General features: G+C 38.1%; 1 protein-coding gene across 1 annotated transcript; it reads right to left on the reverse strand.

Moving 5' to 3' along the window:
• Positions 1–7,450: 7,450 nt before the first annotated feature.
• MMGT1 (membrane magnesium transporter 1) lies at positions 7,451–15,969 on the reverse strand. Its single transcript, XM_037822852.1, has 4 exons — positions 15,697–15,969; positions 11,551–11,603; positions 9,357–9,460; positions 7,451–7,742 (listed from the first exon to the last, which is right to left on the reverse strand). Exons 1-4 carry the CDS (start codon positions 15,773–15,775, stop codon positions 7,583–7,585), a joined length of 396 nt encoding a protein of 131 aa, XP_037678780.1. The 5' UTR covers positions 15,776–15,969; the 3' UTR covers positions 7,451–7,582.
• Positions 15,970–17,069: the final 1,100 nt, after the last annotated feature.

Raw genomic sequence — 17,069 nt, forward strand, 5'->3', positions numbered from 1 at the left:
TATTAGAAGTGGGAGAGAAAGGGATAAGTCTGAATTTTATGCCTGTCTATACTGCCTGAATATTTTGTTTTGTTTTTCTCATGTGTATATATTACTTTTCTTTTTTCCTTTTTAAAGAACACTTAATTAACTGGTTATTTTGAGATGTCCCTAGGTAGAGATGAATACTAGTAGTGTTTTTTTCAAAATACTGTAGATAAGTGCCAAGTTTTGTAACCAGAACTTCCCAGTGGATTTTGATTAAACTTTAGATTTGCCGCCTGATGCTTTAATCATACTTATTTCCTGTTAAGTATAAACTAAAATTTTGTAATGGCAGTTTAGTTACATAACAACTTTGTGATGGAATGATTAGACACTGCTGCTCAAGGGACCAATTCTTATACCTCAAGGGCATCTGATGATTTAGAACTAGAGATTATAAATTCTATTTTTATCCTAAAAATACCATAAAATTACAGGAAGACTTTACCTGTACAATAAAATGTAAAGTACCCACTGAATTTAGTAAAACTGCATCACACTGGGAAAAAACAGTCACAGAATTAGCTCTTACATTTTTCTGGGGACAGAAAAGCAGAAGAAAATGAGATCAAAAGTATAAAAATAAGAAACAAAACACTACCAAAAACAGGGTGAGACAACCATTTATTCATTGGACAGGGCAAGGTCATTAAAAGAGAGTAAACATACCCTCAAAAAATGGGTTTAGGTTGGTGTTACAAGCATTGATGCTCACAACAAACAACATTACTCAATACATCATGGAAACAGGCCACACACACCAGGAAGATGCTGTCATGCCCACTCAAAAACAATAAGCCACAGTGCTTAGGAAACAATCATTAGGAAGTTACAAAGCATAATAGCCTCCAATGACCCCCTCTGCATTTTTATTGGGTGAGACATTAGCCCATAGTATTTTGCTGGTTCCCTGGAAATTTTCTTCTATTATAGAGAACCTTGAACAGTACACACTTCTGAATGTCACTGAAATCATAGTTAACTGCAGGCTTAACAAGCTCACATCACTACATTTTGGACTGCCCCAGGCAGTACTGGTACTCATAGTACTGATAGCATTGTACATAAAATTATGTACTCAATCCATTTAGCAGTTTTACAATGCGTCCACATCATCATTTTTTTTGTCCCTTCTCCTCAACTGTCATTGTCTCTTTAGGCTCTCTCCTTTTTTTCATTTGTGGAAACATATATACAATATAAACTTTCCCATCTCAACCATTCCCAAGCATACAACTCAAGGGGATTAATCACATTCACAACACTGTGCTACCCTCACCATTTATCCATTATCAGAACTTTTCCATCACCACAAACAGAAACCCTGCACCCACTCATTATGTAGTAACTCCCTCTTCTCCCTCCCCTAACCTGTACTCTATTTTCTATCTCTATGAATTTGCATATTCTAGCTGATAATGGCTTGCTTTTTTTAAAATTTTATTTTGAAATAAATTCAAAATTACAGGAACAGTTGAAAAAACAATACAAACCTCATACACAGCATACCCTGACCCCCCTCCCCCAATACCCTGATCCATCAACTTTAACATGCTGTCACACTGCCATTTCTTTCCCTCCCTCCCTCCTTCCCTAACTATCATCCATCATCTATTGCTCTGTCTTCTGAACATATGGGAGCAAGCTGCACACATCCTTGAATAAACACTATAATTCACATATACAATTCTCATGAACAAGAACATTCTTTTATGCAATCCCATTAAGCGCAGCTAAGAAGTTCAAGAAATTCAATGTTGATACAAAGCTTACATTCTGTATTTCCTTTTTTTTTTCTTCTGTCCCAACTATGTCCCTTTGAGCCTCCCGTCCTCCATCCTCGGATCCAATCCAGGGTCATCCTTGGCATTCAATTGTCATCTATTTAGACTTTTCTTTCTTTTTTCAACTGTGGAAACATATACACAGCCTAAATCTTCCCATTCCACCCCCTCCCTAGCATTCCATTAGTGGGACTAATCACATTTAGAATGTTGTAATGCTATCACCTTCCCACCATCCATTACTAGAAATTTCCCTTCACCTCAAACAGCAACCCTACACTCATTTCTTAACTCCCCATTGCCCCTTCCCTCACTTCTCATAACCCATATTCTACTTTTCATCTCTATGGTCATATTCTCTGAAAATTTCTTTGTGTTTACTGTGGCGTTTAAATTTAACCTCTTAAATCCATAACAATCTTGGTTTTCTTTGATACCAACTTAACTTCAATAGGACTCGTAAACTATGCTCCTATACTCCTTCATTCCCCCACCTTTATATAGTTCTTGTCAAAAATTACATATTTTACATTGAGTCCAAAACCACTGATTTGTCATTAGAGTTTACGTATTTTATAACCTGTAGGAAGTAAACAGTGGAGTTACAAATCAAAAATTATTGACTTCTCTCATTACCACAAAGGAGAGTCTAAACTTGCATGTAATGATGCCTAAGAGTCTCCCGAGTGCCTCTTTGCTGCTCAGATGTGGCCCTCTCTCTCTCTAACTGAGCCATCTTGACAGGTGAACTCGCTGCCCTCCCCCCTACATGGGACAGGACTCCCAGGGGTGTAAATCTCCCTGGCAACGCAGAGTATGACTCCTGGGGATGAATGTGGACCCAGTATTGTGGGACTGAGAGTATCTTCTTGACCAAAAGAGGGATGCAAAATGAGAGGAAATAGTTTCAGTGGCTGAGAGATTTCAAATGGAGTCTAGAGGTCACTCTGGTGGACATTCTTATGCACTATATAGATAACACCTCTTAAGTTTTAATGTATTGGAATAGCGAGAACTAAATACCTGAAACTACAAACTCCAACACAGCAGTCTGGACTCCTGAAGACAATTATATAATAATGTAGATTACAAGGGGTGACAGTGTGATTGTGAAGACCTTGTGGATCACACCCCATTTATCTAGTGTACGGATGAGTAGAAAAATGGGGATAAAAACTAAAGGACAAATGGGGTGGGATGGGGGGATGATTCGGGTGTTCTTTTTTCACTTTTATTTTTTATTCTTGTTCTGGTTCTTTCTGATGTAAGGAAAATGTTCAGAGATGGATTGTGGTGATGAACGCATAACTATGTTATCATACTTTGGACAGTGGATTGTATACCATGGATGATTGTATGGTGTGTGAATGTATTTCAATAAAACTGAATTTATTAAAAAAAATTATTGACTTGTATTTGTATTCCATTGTGGTCAGAGAAAGTGCTTTGAATATATTCAATTTTTTTTTAATTTATTGAGGCTTGTTTTATGTCCCAGAATATGGTCTATTCTGGAGAAAGATCCGTGATCACTAGAGAAAAATGTGTGTCCTGGTGATTTGGGATGTAAGGTTCTATATACGTCTGTTAAAATTCTCTATATCTCTCTCTCCATTCTTTGTTTCTCTGTCAGTAGGGCTCCCTTTAGTATCTGAAGTAAGGCAGGTCTTTTTCTGGCAAAATCTCTCAGCATTTGTTTGTCTGTGAAAAATTTAAGTTCTCCCTCAAATCTGAAGTAGAGTTTTGCTGGATGAAGTATTCTTGGTTGGAAATTTTTCTCTCTCAGAATTTTAAATATGTCATGCCACTGCCTTCTCGCCTCCATGGTGGCCACTGGGTAGTCACTACTGTCTTATGTTGTTTCCTTCATATGTGGTGAATTGCTTTTCTCTTGCTGCTTTCAGAACTTGCTCCTTCTCTTCAGTATTTGACAGTCTGATCAGAATATGTCTTGGAATGGGTTTATTTGGATTTATTGTATTTGGAGGTCACTGGGCATTTATGCTTTGTGTATTTATATTGTGTAGAAGGTTTGGGAAGTTTTCCCCAATTTCTTTGAATACTCTTTCTAGACCTTTACCCTTCTCTTTCCCTTCTGGGATACCAATAAGTCTTAAATTTGGATGTTTTGTTTTATCTATCATATCCCTGAGATCCATTTCGATTTTTTTGATTTTTTTCTCCATTCTTTCTTTTGTTCTTTCATTTTCTGTTCTGTGGTCCTCTAGGACACTGAGCCGTTGTTCAACTTCCTCTAATCTTGTATTATGAGTATCCAGAGTCTTTTTAATTTGGCCAACAGTTTCTTTTATTTCCATAAGCTCTTCTATTTTTTTATTTACTCTTGCAATTTCTTCTTTATGCTCTTCTAGGGTCTTCTTTATGTCCTTTATATCCTGTGCCATGTTATTCTTCATGGCCTTTATATCCTGTGCCATGCTCTCATTCTTTGACTGTAGTCCTTTGATTAATTGCACCAAGTACTGTGTCTCTTCTGATTGTTTGATTTGGGTGTTTGGGATTGGGTTCTCCGTAATGTCTCGTTTTAGCAAATGCTTTAAGACTTTCTGTTGTTTCTGGCCTCTTGGCATTTGCTTTGCTTGATAGCTGCAATATTCCAGGACCTCTGCTGAGGGAAGGCTGTGATATGTCACAAGTATACACCTTACCTCAAGGGAAGCCCCAGGCCGCTGGGCTGTGCAGGGGCGCTCCCAGCCTGATGCAAAAATGGCTGAATGGGGCATCTCAAACCGCCCCCCTTTTCGCACAGCTCTGCCTTCCAAGCTCCGGGACAACTAGCTGTGGGTGCACCCAAGGCCACTGTCCATGGCCAATATTGTGGCATGTGTGCAGTGCCATGGGATACACTCTCCGTCAGACTGGGTTTCCTGGCACAATTCTGGGCTATGGGTCCACACTGGGCAAGAGTGTCACCACACGCCGGGAAGCCGGCTGCAAAGGACACGGTTCTTTTTCCTTTTGGCTCTCCCCTGTTCCTCTGGCCCCAGGACAATCAGCAGCGGGTGTGGGAAGGGCTATCCTCCATGCCAGACACTGAGGCGATGGCTACAGCCCACTCCTGCAGTGCTTCACTGCATGGTTCTCACTGCTGTATCTGCAGCTGCTCTTGGGTTTTTTGGGTTTTTTTTGAAAAAAGAACTAGTCCGTCTCCAAACACCAACCTGCAGTTTCCCCACACTGCAGCACAGCTGCAGGACTTTCAGCCGGTTTACTCACTAGTTTCAGAATGCAGACTCCCGGTTTCACCAAGTGCGTGGTCCCTGTGGTTTTAGCAGACCTTGTCCAGCTGGTGCATCGCTGGAAGTGGTGTTCTGGGTCACTTTCTGGTTTTTATCTAGTATTTTTCACAGAGGTGTTTTTTTGCCCTGTCTCACCTAGCCACCATTGTAGGTTCTCCCCACATCATCTTTAATCCCATGGTGCACACTTGAAAAAGACAGCAGAAATTCAATGGAGGAAATTTTTTCTTAATTGGAAGCTGACTGGCCCAAGGTATATCAGCTGCTAGCAAAGCCAGATGCACCTGTAAACTGCAATGCCAGTTATCTGTCAAATTATTTCACATTATTTTTAGCAGGACCTTCTGGAATGGGCAGGCAAAGACTTAAATATCCATTCCAGAGACTAGCCAAAATATTCTAAGTAGTAGCATCTCATGGATGATATCCATGAGTAGCATTTCATGGATGGCTGTGAGGAAAAATTATTCAGCATAAAGATTTACTGAGAAACCTGCTAGGCATCTGACTCTCCCTCCTCATATCTACTGATTCTGCCAACCACTTCCTTTCACAGCAGTAACAGTTCTCAAGATGAGAAAAATTTCTCATTCCACATAGAATAAAATCATATTTGGGAAGTCAGACACAGAAGACCACATATTGTACAATTAATTCCATTTATATGAAGTGCCCAGAAAAAGGCAAATCCATAGTGACAGAAAGTAAATTAGTAATTGCCTACGGCTAGGGGACTTTGGAGGGAAACGGAAGGCCACTGCTGAAGGGTATGGGGTTTCTTTTGGGGGTGATAAAGATGTTCTAAAATTGTTGTGGTGATGATGGTACAACTCTATGAATATATTATAAACCATTGAATTGTATACTTTAAATTGGTGAATCTTATGATATAGGAACTATCTCTCAATAAAACTGTTACAAGAAAACATATTAGGAAAGGAAGATAGCCCCAAAAGAAAACAACGAGGCTCTCCCAAATCTAGTCACACTTGAGGAAAATGGCAAACAAAACTGATGTAACTTTTCATTGAATAATCATCAATTTAACCCCCGACCTCGTATCTTTAACTTATTTCTACATTATTTAGGTTATCAGCAGATTTCAAACTTTGTTCTTATTAGAGAGCAGAGTCAGTGTTTCCGACAGACTGGACTGGCAAACAACACCAACAACACCACCAACAACAAAAGCCCAATGACAAAACAATCTCATGCTTTGGAGCTATGCGTTACCAGACAGAATAGAAGAGCTGAGATTCAAGTGCAAAGGTTTCGGCATTCCTCTTTCCTAAAGAATGTTTCCTTTTCAAACCTGCTTCCAGGTGTTCCCATTACACCTATGCAACTCAGCAAAAGCAACATGCTCCAGAAAGAAATGTTCAACTTTCTGAAGACTGAAGTGCTAGCCAAATTTCCCTAAAAGTAAAATTACTATTTCTAAAAAAAAAAAAAAGTTCAACTCTGTATCCTCATTCTCGTCTTCAGCAACTCTCAGCCTGCTATAAATTAGAAGCCACAAAGCAATTTCTTAAGCAACCTCACCTTTTAAAAAATTAGATATTAGTTCCTAATATTTAGAACACATCTGGCCCAATTCCTAAATCATGTCTGCCATCAGATGAGACTCCTCCTTTATTTTACTAATTCACTAGCTTAGTATGCAACAAACTAACAGAATTTTTGAATAAATTAAATGAGCTATTGACAGGTAATCAGTTTTCTTTCCAGAAAGGTAGAATAATTGAATCACGAATGAACATTCTGGTCTATCTTCAACTATTCTTACACTCTATAATCAATCAGGGCAAATTTTTACAGATAAACAAAGAGAACACAAGTAGCTTTACAGCAAGTTAAGCTTGTTAAATATATTTGTTATAACAAAAAATTTGACACAAAAATTGCTCACTCAATACACAGAACCTCAGAGAAGTGATGAAACAAGACAGTGATGTTTGATAGTATATGGGAGCAAGGTGGGGTGAAAATTCATGGGTAAATTAAAAACTGGCAAGTATCTGCTGAAGCAGAGCCACTTTTTAGGGGGCATAAGAAAAACTGATGAGTCACCATTTTGATCTCTTTCATGAAGTCCTTTTGTTGTTAAGAACTGAAGGCTATTTTTCCATAACTCATGCTGCAAAATGCAGTAGTCACACAGTATTTCCAAAAGGATCCTAAAACTGTCGTGCAAAAGAAAAGAAATCTAAGAAAATAAATAATCACAAAAACCGTCAACAATTTGCAAAAGAATCTGTTCAAAACAGTGACTTTTACAAAAGATGTGAATTTGTTTTAAATGAAAAAAAAAATTCCTTCTTTGAAAGACCATACATTCATTTCACAGATAATTTATATTGCATTAATTATTTGATTAACAATGTACAAACAAGGGCCATAGACTTTTATTAGGTCTGAAAAATCAATATAAATACTGATGGGGGGAGTGTTTTATAACCCAAACTCCAATATTCCAGCTCTATGTCCTGTCCTGTTATTATAATCTGTAAAAATCTAACGACGCAGTGATTCAAGTTTTCTTAACTTCAAAGATGTATTAGAGGACAATGCATCTTGGTTTGAAGAATTTGTTGTATCCGAAGGCTGGAACAGTACGTGACCACGATGATTAAATACATAAAATGATGGGTGATTCCTTAATGTGTCAAATGTCCTTTAAAGAAAAAAAAGCATCAATTTTAGTTAAACCTTTATAAAAGCCTATTTGAAAATAAGGCTTCCAACGAATTTTGAATTTGCTTTGGGTTACATTTTAAACTAAGTACAAATCCATGAAAACAGACTATAAATGATAACCATACTGTGTCTCATTTTTTTTCCTGTACAAGGAAAATAAGAAACCTAGAAAACTAACATAAAGCCCTCAAATTTCTTTTTCATTCAGTCATTTCTTCCTGGATGCCTGTGAATAATAACACAAATCACAGCTCAACATCAATCACCTCTGTAAATCTAATACTAGCCCATGCCAAATAGTCTAAGTAGATTGCACCTTTCAATATTCTCATTTGGTCCTCACTATTCAAGTCAAATGAATAGTTCACAGATTTGCTTTCCAAAAATCTTTCAAGTACAATGACAATTCCTTTTGGCCCTTCTGTACCTGCTATTGTCCAAACTCATATATTGCTACCACCTACTCAAACCATTCGTTTTAATTCTTTCTTTCCTGACCCCTTGCCTGTGATTCTTGGTAGACTTTTGTAAGAGCAGCAGAAGGTGGTGACAGTGGTGTATCCTTTCTTCTTTTCCAGTTTCATTATATAGCCTAAAAAATTCACAGGCACCTAAGTGTATGGCCTATAGTATTTGCTTTTGAATACTATTTTCCTGGAAAAAGTAGAACTCTTCCCTTGATAAAACTCAGATCTCAAAATAAGACAGCTTAAAAATCCAAGCATGTCCCCACAGCAAACAGGAGGCCTGAGATGTGACTATTTAAAATGTAAATAAGGAAGTAAAAGTAAAATGAGGAGAGGGGCGAGTTTCCTCTAACACATAAATGTTTACTGTGAATCCTTCTAAGAAATATTGTAAAGGGATATCATTTCCAGAATCACAAAAGTGGGTAACATCCACAGATGGGATTGAATAAAGCTAAAGGATGCTTTCAGCAAAGTAAGAAAGAAACATTATGGAAAAGAAAAGTGAATAAAGCTCATGAAAACTGAAGTATAGGAGAAAAAAAGAAAGTAAAATAACAAATATACTTTAATCCAGGGATAGGAAAGGGCCTGAGAGCAGAGCTTATGTCACAGGCTAGGTTGACATGATAGAGGAAACAGAAAACTCCTATTCCTCTAATGGCTAAGCTGGGCTAAGAGGGTAAAAAGAAATAGAAAAAAAAAAAAAAAGAAAGAGAAAGCATGCAAAGAGAGAAAACAGAAAAGAGAAGGAAAAGGAAAGGGGAAAGGCAGGGCAGGACAAGGCAGGGAAAAGAACTTGGTTAAAATCTCCTGAGGGAATATCTAACTATCTATCTATCTATTTCCATCCATCCCACCAATGAACAAATAATTTTAAGCAACTAGGAGGCAATAAAACATAAAAATTGATGTTCTTCTAATGTCAATAATCTGGCATTCAACTTCCATTTTTCCAATCATGTCAAACACTGCCTCAGTATTTTTACCTCATTACTCACACACATTGCATAATCAAAATATAAAAAAAATCAACTTTTATATACCAGAAACCATACATTTAAAATTATATACATGAAGCAAATCCCTATGAAATTAAATGCCTCTAAAAAGGAAAGACTTACTTATTTTTTAGTTCTGAAGTGGCATCCATGTCTTTAAACTCCCCTGCAATATGAACTATACCATAACAGGTAACTGCAAAGGCCAGAAGTGTTTGAAGAACTATCTGTGAGTATAGAGATTGACATTACTAAATAGCATACAAACATTACTGTAAAAATTTACAATTTTCTCTCCTCTTTTTTAGCTTCTAACAGGTATTGCTCCCAGATGCAAGTGCTACTTATCAAGGAGTCAATTCTCACTTTAAATATCTGGACTCAGACATGATAAAGTCCTCTATAAATTCTGTGGATTAGCTGCAAGAAAACTTTTGATGCTTCAATAAATTATCTTAGTGACATATACAAATAGTAAAAATAGGCACTGAGCCATTCAGAACTTGATTAGCAAATACTGCCTGCTTCCATGAGTAACTCAGAAATGTTTAATGTAGGTATTGGTAAATATCATACATACAAAAAGGTATATACAGCACATACATACCCTGTAAAGAAAAGCAGTAAAAAGAATGCCACTTACCCACCCCCAGCATAAGAAATAGAACATAACCAGTACCTTTCAACTCCCATGTGTCCCTCTCCCAGTGTATCCTTTGCCCTCTCATTCAAAGTTAACTAATCTCTGAATTTTGTATTAATCCATTCCTTAACTTTCTTTATAATTTTATCACCTATGTATGTACCTCTAAAAAATATATTGGTTAGTTTCACCCATTTTAACTTTATATTAATGGACTCAAAATGTATTCTTCTGTGTCTAGCTTTTCTTGCTCAGTGTTATGTTTGTGAGTTTCATGCCAGTTATAATTTGTAGTTGTAGCTCATTCATTTTCATTGTGTCTCATATTTCATTATATGAAAATACCACAATGTATCCACTCTACTGTCAATGGATATTTGGGTTGTTTTCTGTTTGTTACTTTTACAAATAATGTCAACGAGGATATTCCTGTGTATATGTTCTGGTGCCCAGGAATGGAAATCTCTCTGGGCATAGGATATGCACATTTCAGCTTTATTAGATAATATCAAATGGCTTTCTGAAGAGGTTGTGCAAGCAAAATTTTTTTAATGTCTGCTATTAACCAACAAGGGATTACAGGCATATTTTATTTTCTGGATTGTGGTTTTTCTGTTTTTCACATTTTCCAGTTTGTCATCAGAAGAAAGTTTTTTAAAATATATATAAATGAAGCACTGCAGAGCAAAGGCGATGGGATGATCAGTCAGTAGGCATATATGCCATATCCTTAATTAGACAACTAAAGTCGAAAGTAGCTACAAGCAATTATCCTAACTTGCTAAATTAAAACCTGATGTCATATGTTATTCCAGTTTACATTCCCCATAATCAATGTCACAGGAAGGCCTATTTCATACAATGGAATTGTAAGCATTGTTAACAAGCATGTGGTAACTCTGTAAGAATTGTCATAAGGTATGTTCAAGATAAATTGTCAGGTTAAATCTAAAACTACACACATTATCCACATGCATAATAACCTTTTAAAATAGAAAAACTATCTCTGTGTGGATGATTAGTTAAAACTATTCACACATAAATTTAAAGATAATGTTTAAGCATAGGAAGAAGACTAAACTGATAAACTCCAAACTGTTAACAGTTTGGGAGTAGAAGTGGAATTGCTGAGGAATGGATGGGGTCAGTTTTAATTTTTATGCTTACTGTTTCATTCTGTTACAAAGAACTTACTCCTTTTACAATTTAAAACCTGGTAACAATAAAAATTATGAGGGAAGTTACACTGTTTATCAGTTTAACTTAAAAAAAAAAAAAAAAAGCATTCCCTTGGTTTTGTTTAGTTTTACCACCTATGCAAGAGTTCCAAAACAATGCATTGTTAGTATTGCTTCTTTTCCAACTTTATTTAAAAGGAACTTTTTAAAAAATAAATAAATAAAGCCCAATAATCAACTCTCTAAGTCCATCTCATACTTGGACAGAACAACATCTGAAAAAATTATTTAAACTATGGTTCTGGAAACCAAACAGATTTTTTAAGGTTTCCAATTCTTTGGGTTTTACAAAGAGCAATGAAAAGTAAAAGTGGGGAACAGATGTTATTTCATGTCTGGAAAATTTTAAGAGAATAAAAATCAGTTAAAAAACCATTGTAAGCTATGTGGCTAATTTTAAAAATATACTTTAAAGGAATATAAATTACCAACTTACATCTGTTGGCAGTGATTCATCTTCCTTTTCTGTTAATTGCATATAAGAACGATCTATAAACCAGAAGCATACCATTAAGGAAATTGTAGCCCAATTTTTTTTTTCTTAAAATGCAAGCAAATCAATATACCAAAAAAAAGAGCTGATTTATATGCCACATAAAGTAATGCTAATCCCAGATTCCTCAAAAACTTCTGTCCTCTAAACTAGGACAGAATGAAATATTATCCTAATGAAATATTTTCTTCTCATCACGACCTGCTTTATCAACTTACAAAAAGGGGTAAGAATGAAATGTTAGCAAGTATGAGGAAGAAATATCTAAATGTCATTCTTCTTTCACTACTATAGGAAGACTAGAAATCTCTGAAACTAAGCAGAAGAAAACCATTTTTTTTTCACTAACTGACAAATCAATTATTTAAAAATTAGCCAATCTACAGAAAATCTCAACTGAAATAGCAGCACTATCTCATAGTATCGACAAAGTAACATCAATGTACAAATAGTTTCTCTGAGAGAAGATGCTAGAGCAGTGGGGGAGGAGGAATTCGAGGACAATTTTTACCTCTACTATTTAAATTATAATTCTACTGCTGCCATACCTCAGGAGGCAGCGAGGTATAAAGGAAATGGATCAGGATTTGGAGGCTGATAAACCTGAATCTTAATAGCAGCTCTTCAACTTACAGCAATTTACTATAGCTCATTCAATATAAGACAACCTCAATGTGCTATACAGAAAATACGCTGACAATTAAAACGATGACATGCCACTGACTATAAGATGTATATCAATTTCAGAATGTTATAATGTGGGGGTAGGAGAAAGAAGTGTCTTAGAATCAAAGAAATCCAGTATTTATCTTTTCATTGCCTACATTTCCAAAAGAGTAAAATGGCACTAACATGAGGATTAAAATGAGATACGGTACACAACAGGTGCACCACTATAACAAAGTTTTTTACGGCAAAGATGAGCACACCGTACTGCCAAAGCATGCTATCTGCTGCCACAACCTGCTAAGACCCAATCAGTCTTTAAGAGAAATAGTCTCTTCCCAACATGAGCATTATAAAGAGGTCCTATTGCAGTGATAAATCCATAAGACATTCTCATCACTTGAAAAATAAAAACACAAAACGCTGATTCTAGATGAACCTTGCATAATCCCTATTTAATAACGCACTTCAGACTAAAAACTCCAAATCGTTTTGAGTGAATGTGCATTGCCTCTCTCTTAAAAGAGAATGTATTTAACCTGAAACTATCAAACCCCAACCCAGTGGCCTTGATTCTTGAAGATGATTGTATGACAATGTAGCTTACAAGGGGTGACAGGGTGATCTGGAAAACCTTGTGGATCGCACTCCTTTTATCCAGTATATGGATGGATGAGTAGAAAAACGGGGGCAAAAAACTAAAGGAAAAATAGGGTGGGAGGGGGGGACAAATAACAACAACAACAAAAAAGAGAATGTATTTAGAGACATTTCTTAACTTACAGCATTTATCATAAGGACACGTGAAAGAAAAATCAAACCAATACCCAAAATAGGTTTTTGGCTAACCTCCTATTGTCTGTTCAATTACCAGCTAGCATTCTTCTTTGCATGAAACCTAATCTGACTATAATATTTCCTTTTACCAGCCATTTCCTCATCTGAAAAAATAAAGGGTTTGGTGATGTTTAAGGGCCCTTCTTGTGCTAGTGCTGAATAATTTTACAGCTGAAGCTTATTGTTGAAAATGACACAGTACTCTAGCTACCCTAATCTCCTCTAAGACAGCGCTTCTCAAACATTAAGGTGCATACAAACCACCTGAAGATCTTATTAAAATGCAGATTCTGATTCAACAGATCTGGGGTCTGGCCTGAGTTTCTGCATTTCTAACAAGCTCCCAGGTGATGCCCTTGATGCTGGTCTCTTGATGGTAGTTTGAGCAGCAAGGCTCTGTGATACTTTTCTTAACCCCCTTTCTCCCCAAAGAAGTGACTGCTCCTGCCCCTATGCATCCTTACATATTTTCAAGTGTAGCACCTGTATCACTTTATTGTGATTATTTCTTGATCCACTTGTTTCTCCACTAGACCCTTAACTCCCTCAGGGCATCACTGTTCCTCTAGCACCTAGGCACAGCACAATTTCAACCAATTACCCGAGATTTGATTTTATAAAGCAGTATAGCACATAAGAATCAAACTGCTTAAGTTTGAATGTTGGCCCCACTACTCTTTCTCATTTTAAGTTTTTCCTAGCTATGTGTATCCCAGTTTCCTCAGCATTCAAAGGGAGATAAAATAATAATAACACAGGGCTTTGGGGAGGAATAAATCATATAATAAACTTAATAAATGTTAGGTATTATGACTGGTAGTATAATTAGTTGTTATCATTAAAGGCTGGAGCTTTGGAAAAACTGTCACAGACCAGAGGAGACTGGGGAAACATGCTACTAAATGTAATGTGACACTCTGGATTCGATCCTGGAACAGAAAGACATTAATGGAAAAAACAGTGAAATCCAAATAAAGTCTAGACTTTAATTAATAGTAATGTACTGATGTCAGCTTCTTAGTAGTGACAATATACCATGGTATTATAAGACATTAATAATGGGGGAAATTGGATGAGGGGTATACAGTAACTCTGTACTATCTTTGCAATTTTTCCATAAATCTAGAATTTCAAAATAAAAAAAACTTATTTAAAAAATAAAGCCAAATTTGTGTCAGACAAAATGTTACATGGATGTTAACTGTAGTAAAAATAACTGGATAATTTGAATTATATATAAAATAGGTAGAACAAAAATTTGATTTTGAGCAAAAATTGGAGCTTTGAAGGAATTCAAATAACACATTTCATTTTCTACTTTATTCCTAGAGATAGAAGGCAATCTGGAGAAGCAAAAAAAGGAATTCATGTCCTTCTTTCAACCCCTTTATTGAATACCTACTGTGGAGAACACAGTGCTTGGAACTGAGAGTACAACAATGAACAACATACCCACGGTCCCTGCTCTCCTGAACTTTACAGTCCAGGGCAGGTGTCAGCAAACCTTTTCTTTAAAGGGCCAAATGGTAAATATTTTAGGTTTTGCAGGCCATACTGTGTCTATGGCAGCTACTCAAGTCTGCCATTGGAAAGCAGCCACAGACAACACCTAAATGAATGAATCAATAAAATTTCATTGATAGGCACGGAAATTTGAACTTCATGTAATCTTAATGGATCATAAAATGTTATTCTTCCTTTGGTTTTTTTCCCCAACCATTTAAAAATGTAAAACATTCTTAGTTCACTACAAAAACAGGAGGGAGGCTGCATTTGGGTCACGTGCTATGTTTTGCTGACCCCTGGTCTGGGAGAGAAGGAAGGCCTTAAACAAATCAGCTTTCTCAGGAGTGACTGGCATCCTCTGCTAGACTCCAAATGTCCTCTTGACAAATACAACTGCTTTTGTATATTTTGCAATTTAAGAAGTACTTTCACTTTCTCCTCTTTTTTTAAAAATTTAAACTTCCCAATCACTCTGTGAGGTAGCAAGGGCAGGAATTAAAATCCACCTCACCGAAGACTCAGAGAATGGATCTGACATACCCAAGGTCACAAAGATTTAGCTGTTAAGCAAGTTTCTAAGAAGCGGCCCTCCAAATGTCCAGTTCAGTGCTCTTTACCCTGTACCAGAGTGCCTCCCTGAGGCAATTGAACTTCTCAGTCTCTGCCTGGACAGCCCAGGAGTGCCCAAGATGTTCTCGATCTAGTTGTCCAGGGACCCTGAACATCCGAAGTCATCAATCCTACATTTTGCCTAATCAGCCCCACGCTGGATCTGATATCACTTGTCCGAGATTCCCGGCTAGACTCCTTCTCTGCCCACCCCATAACCCGCCTGCCAAGCTCTGCACGCTTTCCCAGACACCCCCTCCCCTGCTCCAACACTCCAGCAATCTCAGGTGCCCCACTCTTCTCAAACTCCGAAACCTTTCACCGGGGAGCCCCGCACTGCTTCTCTTAGTCACCCCCAAAGCCTCAAACGACCCCTTCTCGGACACTCGGTCTGACACTTCCTCAAGGGTGCGCCCTTACTCCGTTCCCCGGCTCCCTCATGCGAGCGGTCCCTGTTCCCCAGGCACTTACGATGAGCAGCAGAAAAGGCTGCGTGGGCTAACGCAAAAAGGCCGATGCCCACCAGCCCCTTCCACAGCGAGGGCGCCATGATCCTAGAGGAACAGCACTCCAACAAAAGAAGCAAAAGGTGGCGGAGCGGTTCCTTCTTTCACCAGCAGTCGTGCACGAAGCGCAGAAAGATGATGTCACTGAACCGCGGGGCGCGAAGCGCCTCAGTGGTAGAAAAACCTAAGAGCCCTGAGAAAGCGAAAACAGGAATGACGGGAAGAAGGGAAAAGCGACAAGAAAAGTCACCGAGAGCCTAAGAGCCTGCGCAGTACCGCCTCCCTGGAAGGGGCGGAGCTGAGCAGAAGGCGTCAAAGAAAAGCAGAAAGGGCGGATCAATGGGGAAGGGAAGAGGAAGGATGCCAGCAAATGAGCACGGGCCTAGGGCGAAGGGGGTGGGTCCTGCTGGAGATGGAGAGGGTGGGGCAAGGGACAAGGGGCGGCTGTCTGGAGGCGGTGGTCAAAGGCTTTGAGCTCTTGGTTCCTATCCCAGACTGTTGCATTTTGGTTTGGTTTTGCTTGCTTTTGTTTTTCTCAAGCTATGTCTTTTGTTTTGTGGGCCTTTCTTCTGCTTCAGCCCTCTGGGACCCGGAAGGAGGCAAGTGTGTTAAGGCGAGGAGGCAGATGCAGTGTAAAGGAAAATGACAGGGGATTTGGAGCCCAAAACTCTTGGCACACGGGGGATGCTCAGCAAATGTTAGTTCCCTTCTTACCTTCAAAAGGTCTTTTCAGAAAGATTCACACCAAAAGGGGTGAAGCACAGCGGGAGTGTTTTGTCATGAAGAGAACCAACTTACATTCGAGAAGAAATGAAAAAAAAGAAATAAAACGATGCAGTCCCATCTTTTTTCTCTCTGTTTCTCTCTCTCCCTGCCTTCCTCCCTCTCTCTCTCTCAGTGATAGGAATGAAATGTACTCTCTTGATTTTTCTTTCTATTCATCCCCTAAAATGTGGACATTCAATGGTGATGTTCTCCCCCTTGAGTTCTTTTCACTCTGTGTGTTCTTCTTTGACGAGCTGATCTCCCCTCCCCACTTGAGCCATCATAGATGCTACAACTATTCCAAATCGACATCCCTATCACAAATGTCTCTCCTTAGCTCCTGATCTGCACTTCTGACCACCTGCAAGACATTTATTTCCATGTGCATTGTCCTTTAACACTTCAAACTTCATATGGCTAAAGCAGAATTCATTCTTGTCCCCCAAATTCTGCACCAGCTCCTCCAGTGCCCCCTGATTGGCACAGCTTTGAAACTGTAAATCACATTCTTTCCTCTCTATCCTATCAGAACTCTATGCTTTTATCAATTTGCACATCCTCACTTGCTTGAAG

This window comes from Choloepus didactylus, chromosome Y (genome assembly GCF_015220235.1).
Source record: "Choloepus didactylus isolate mChoDid1 chromosome Y, mChoDid1.pri, whole genome shotgun sequence".
Taxonomy (NCBI): Eukaryota; Metazoa; Chordata; class Mammalia; order Pilosa; family Megalonychidae; genus Choloepus; species Choloepus didactylus.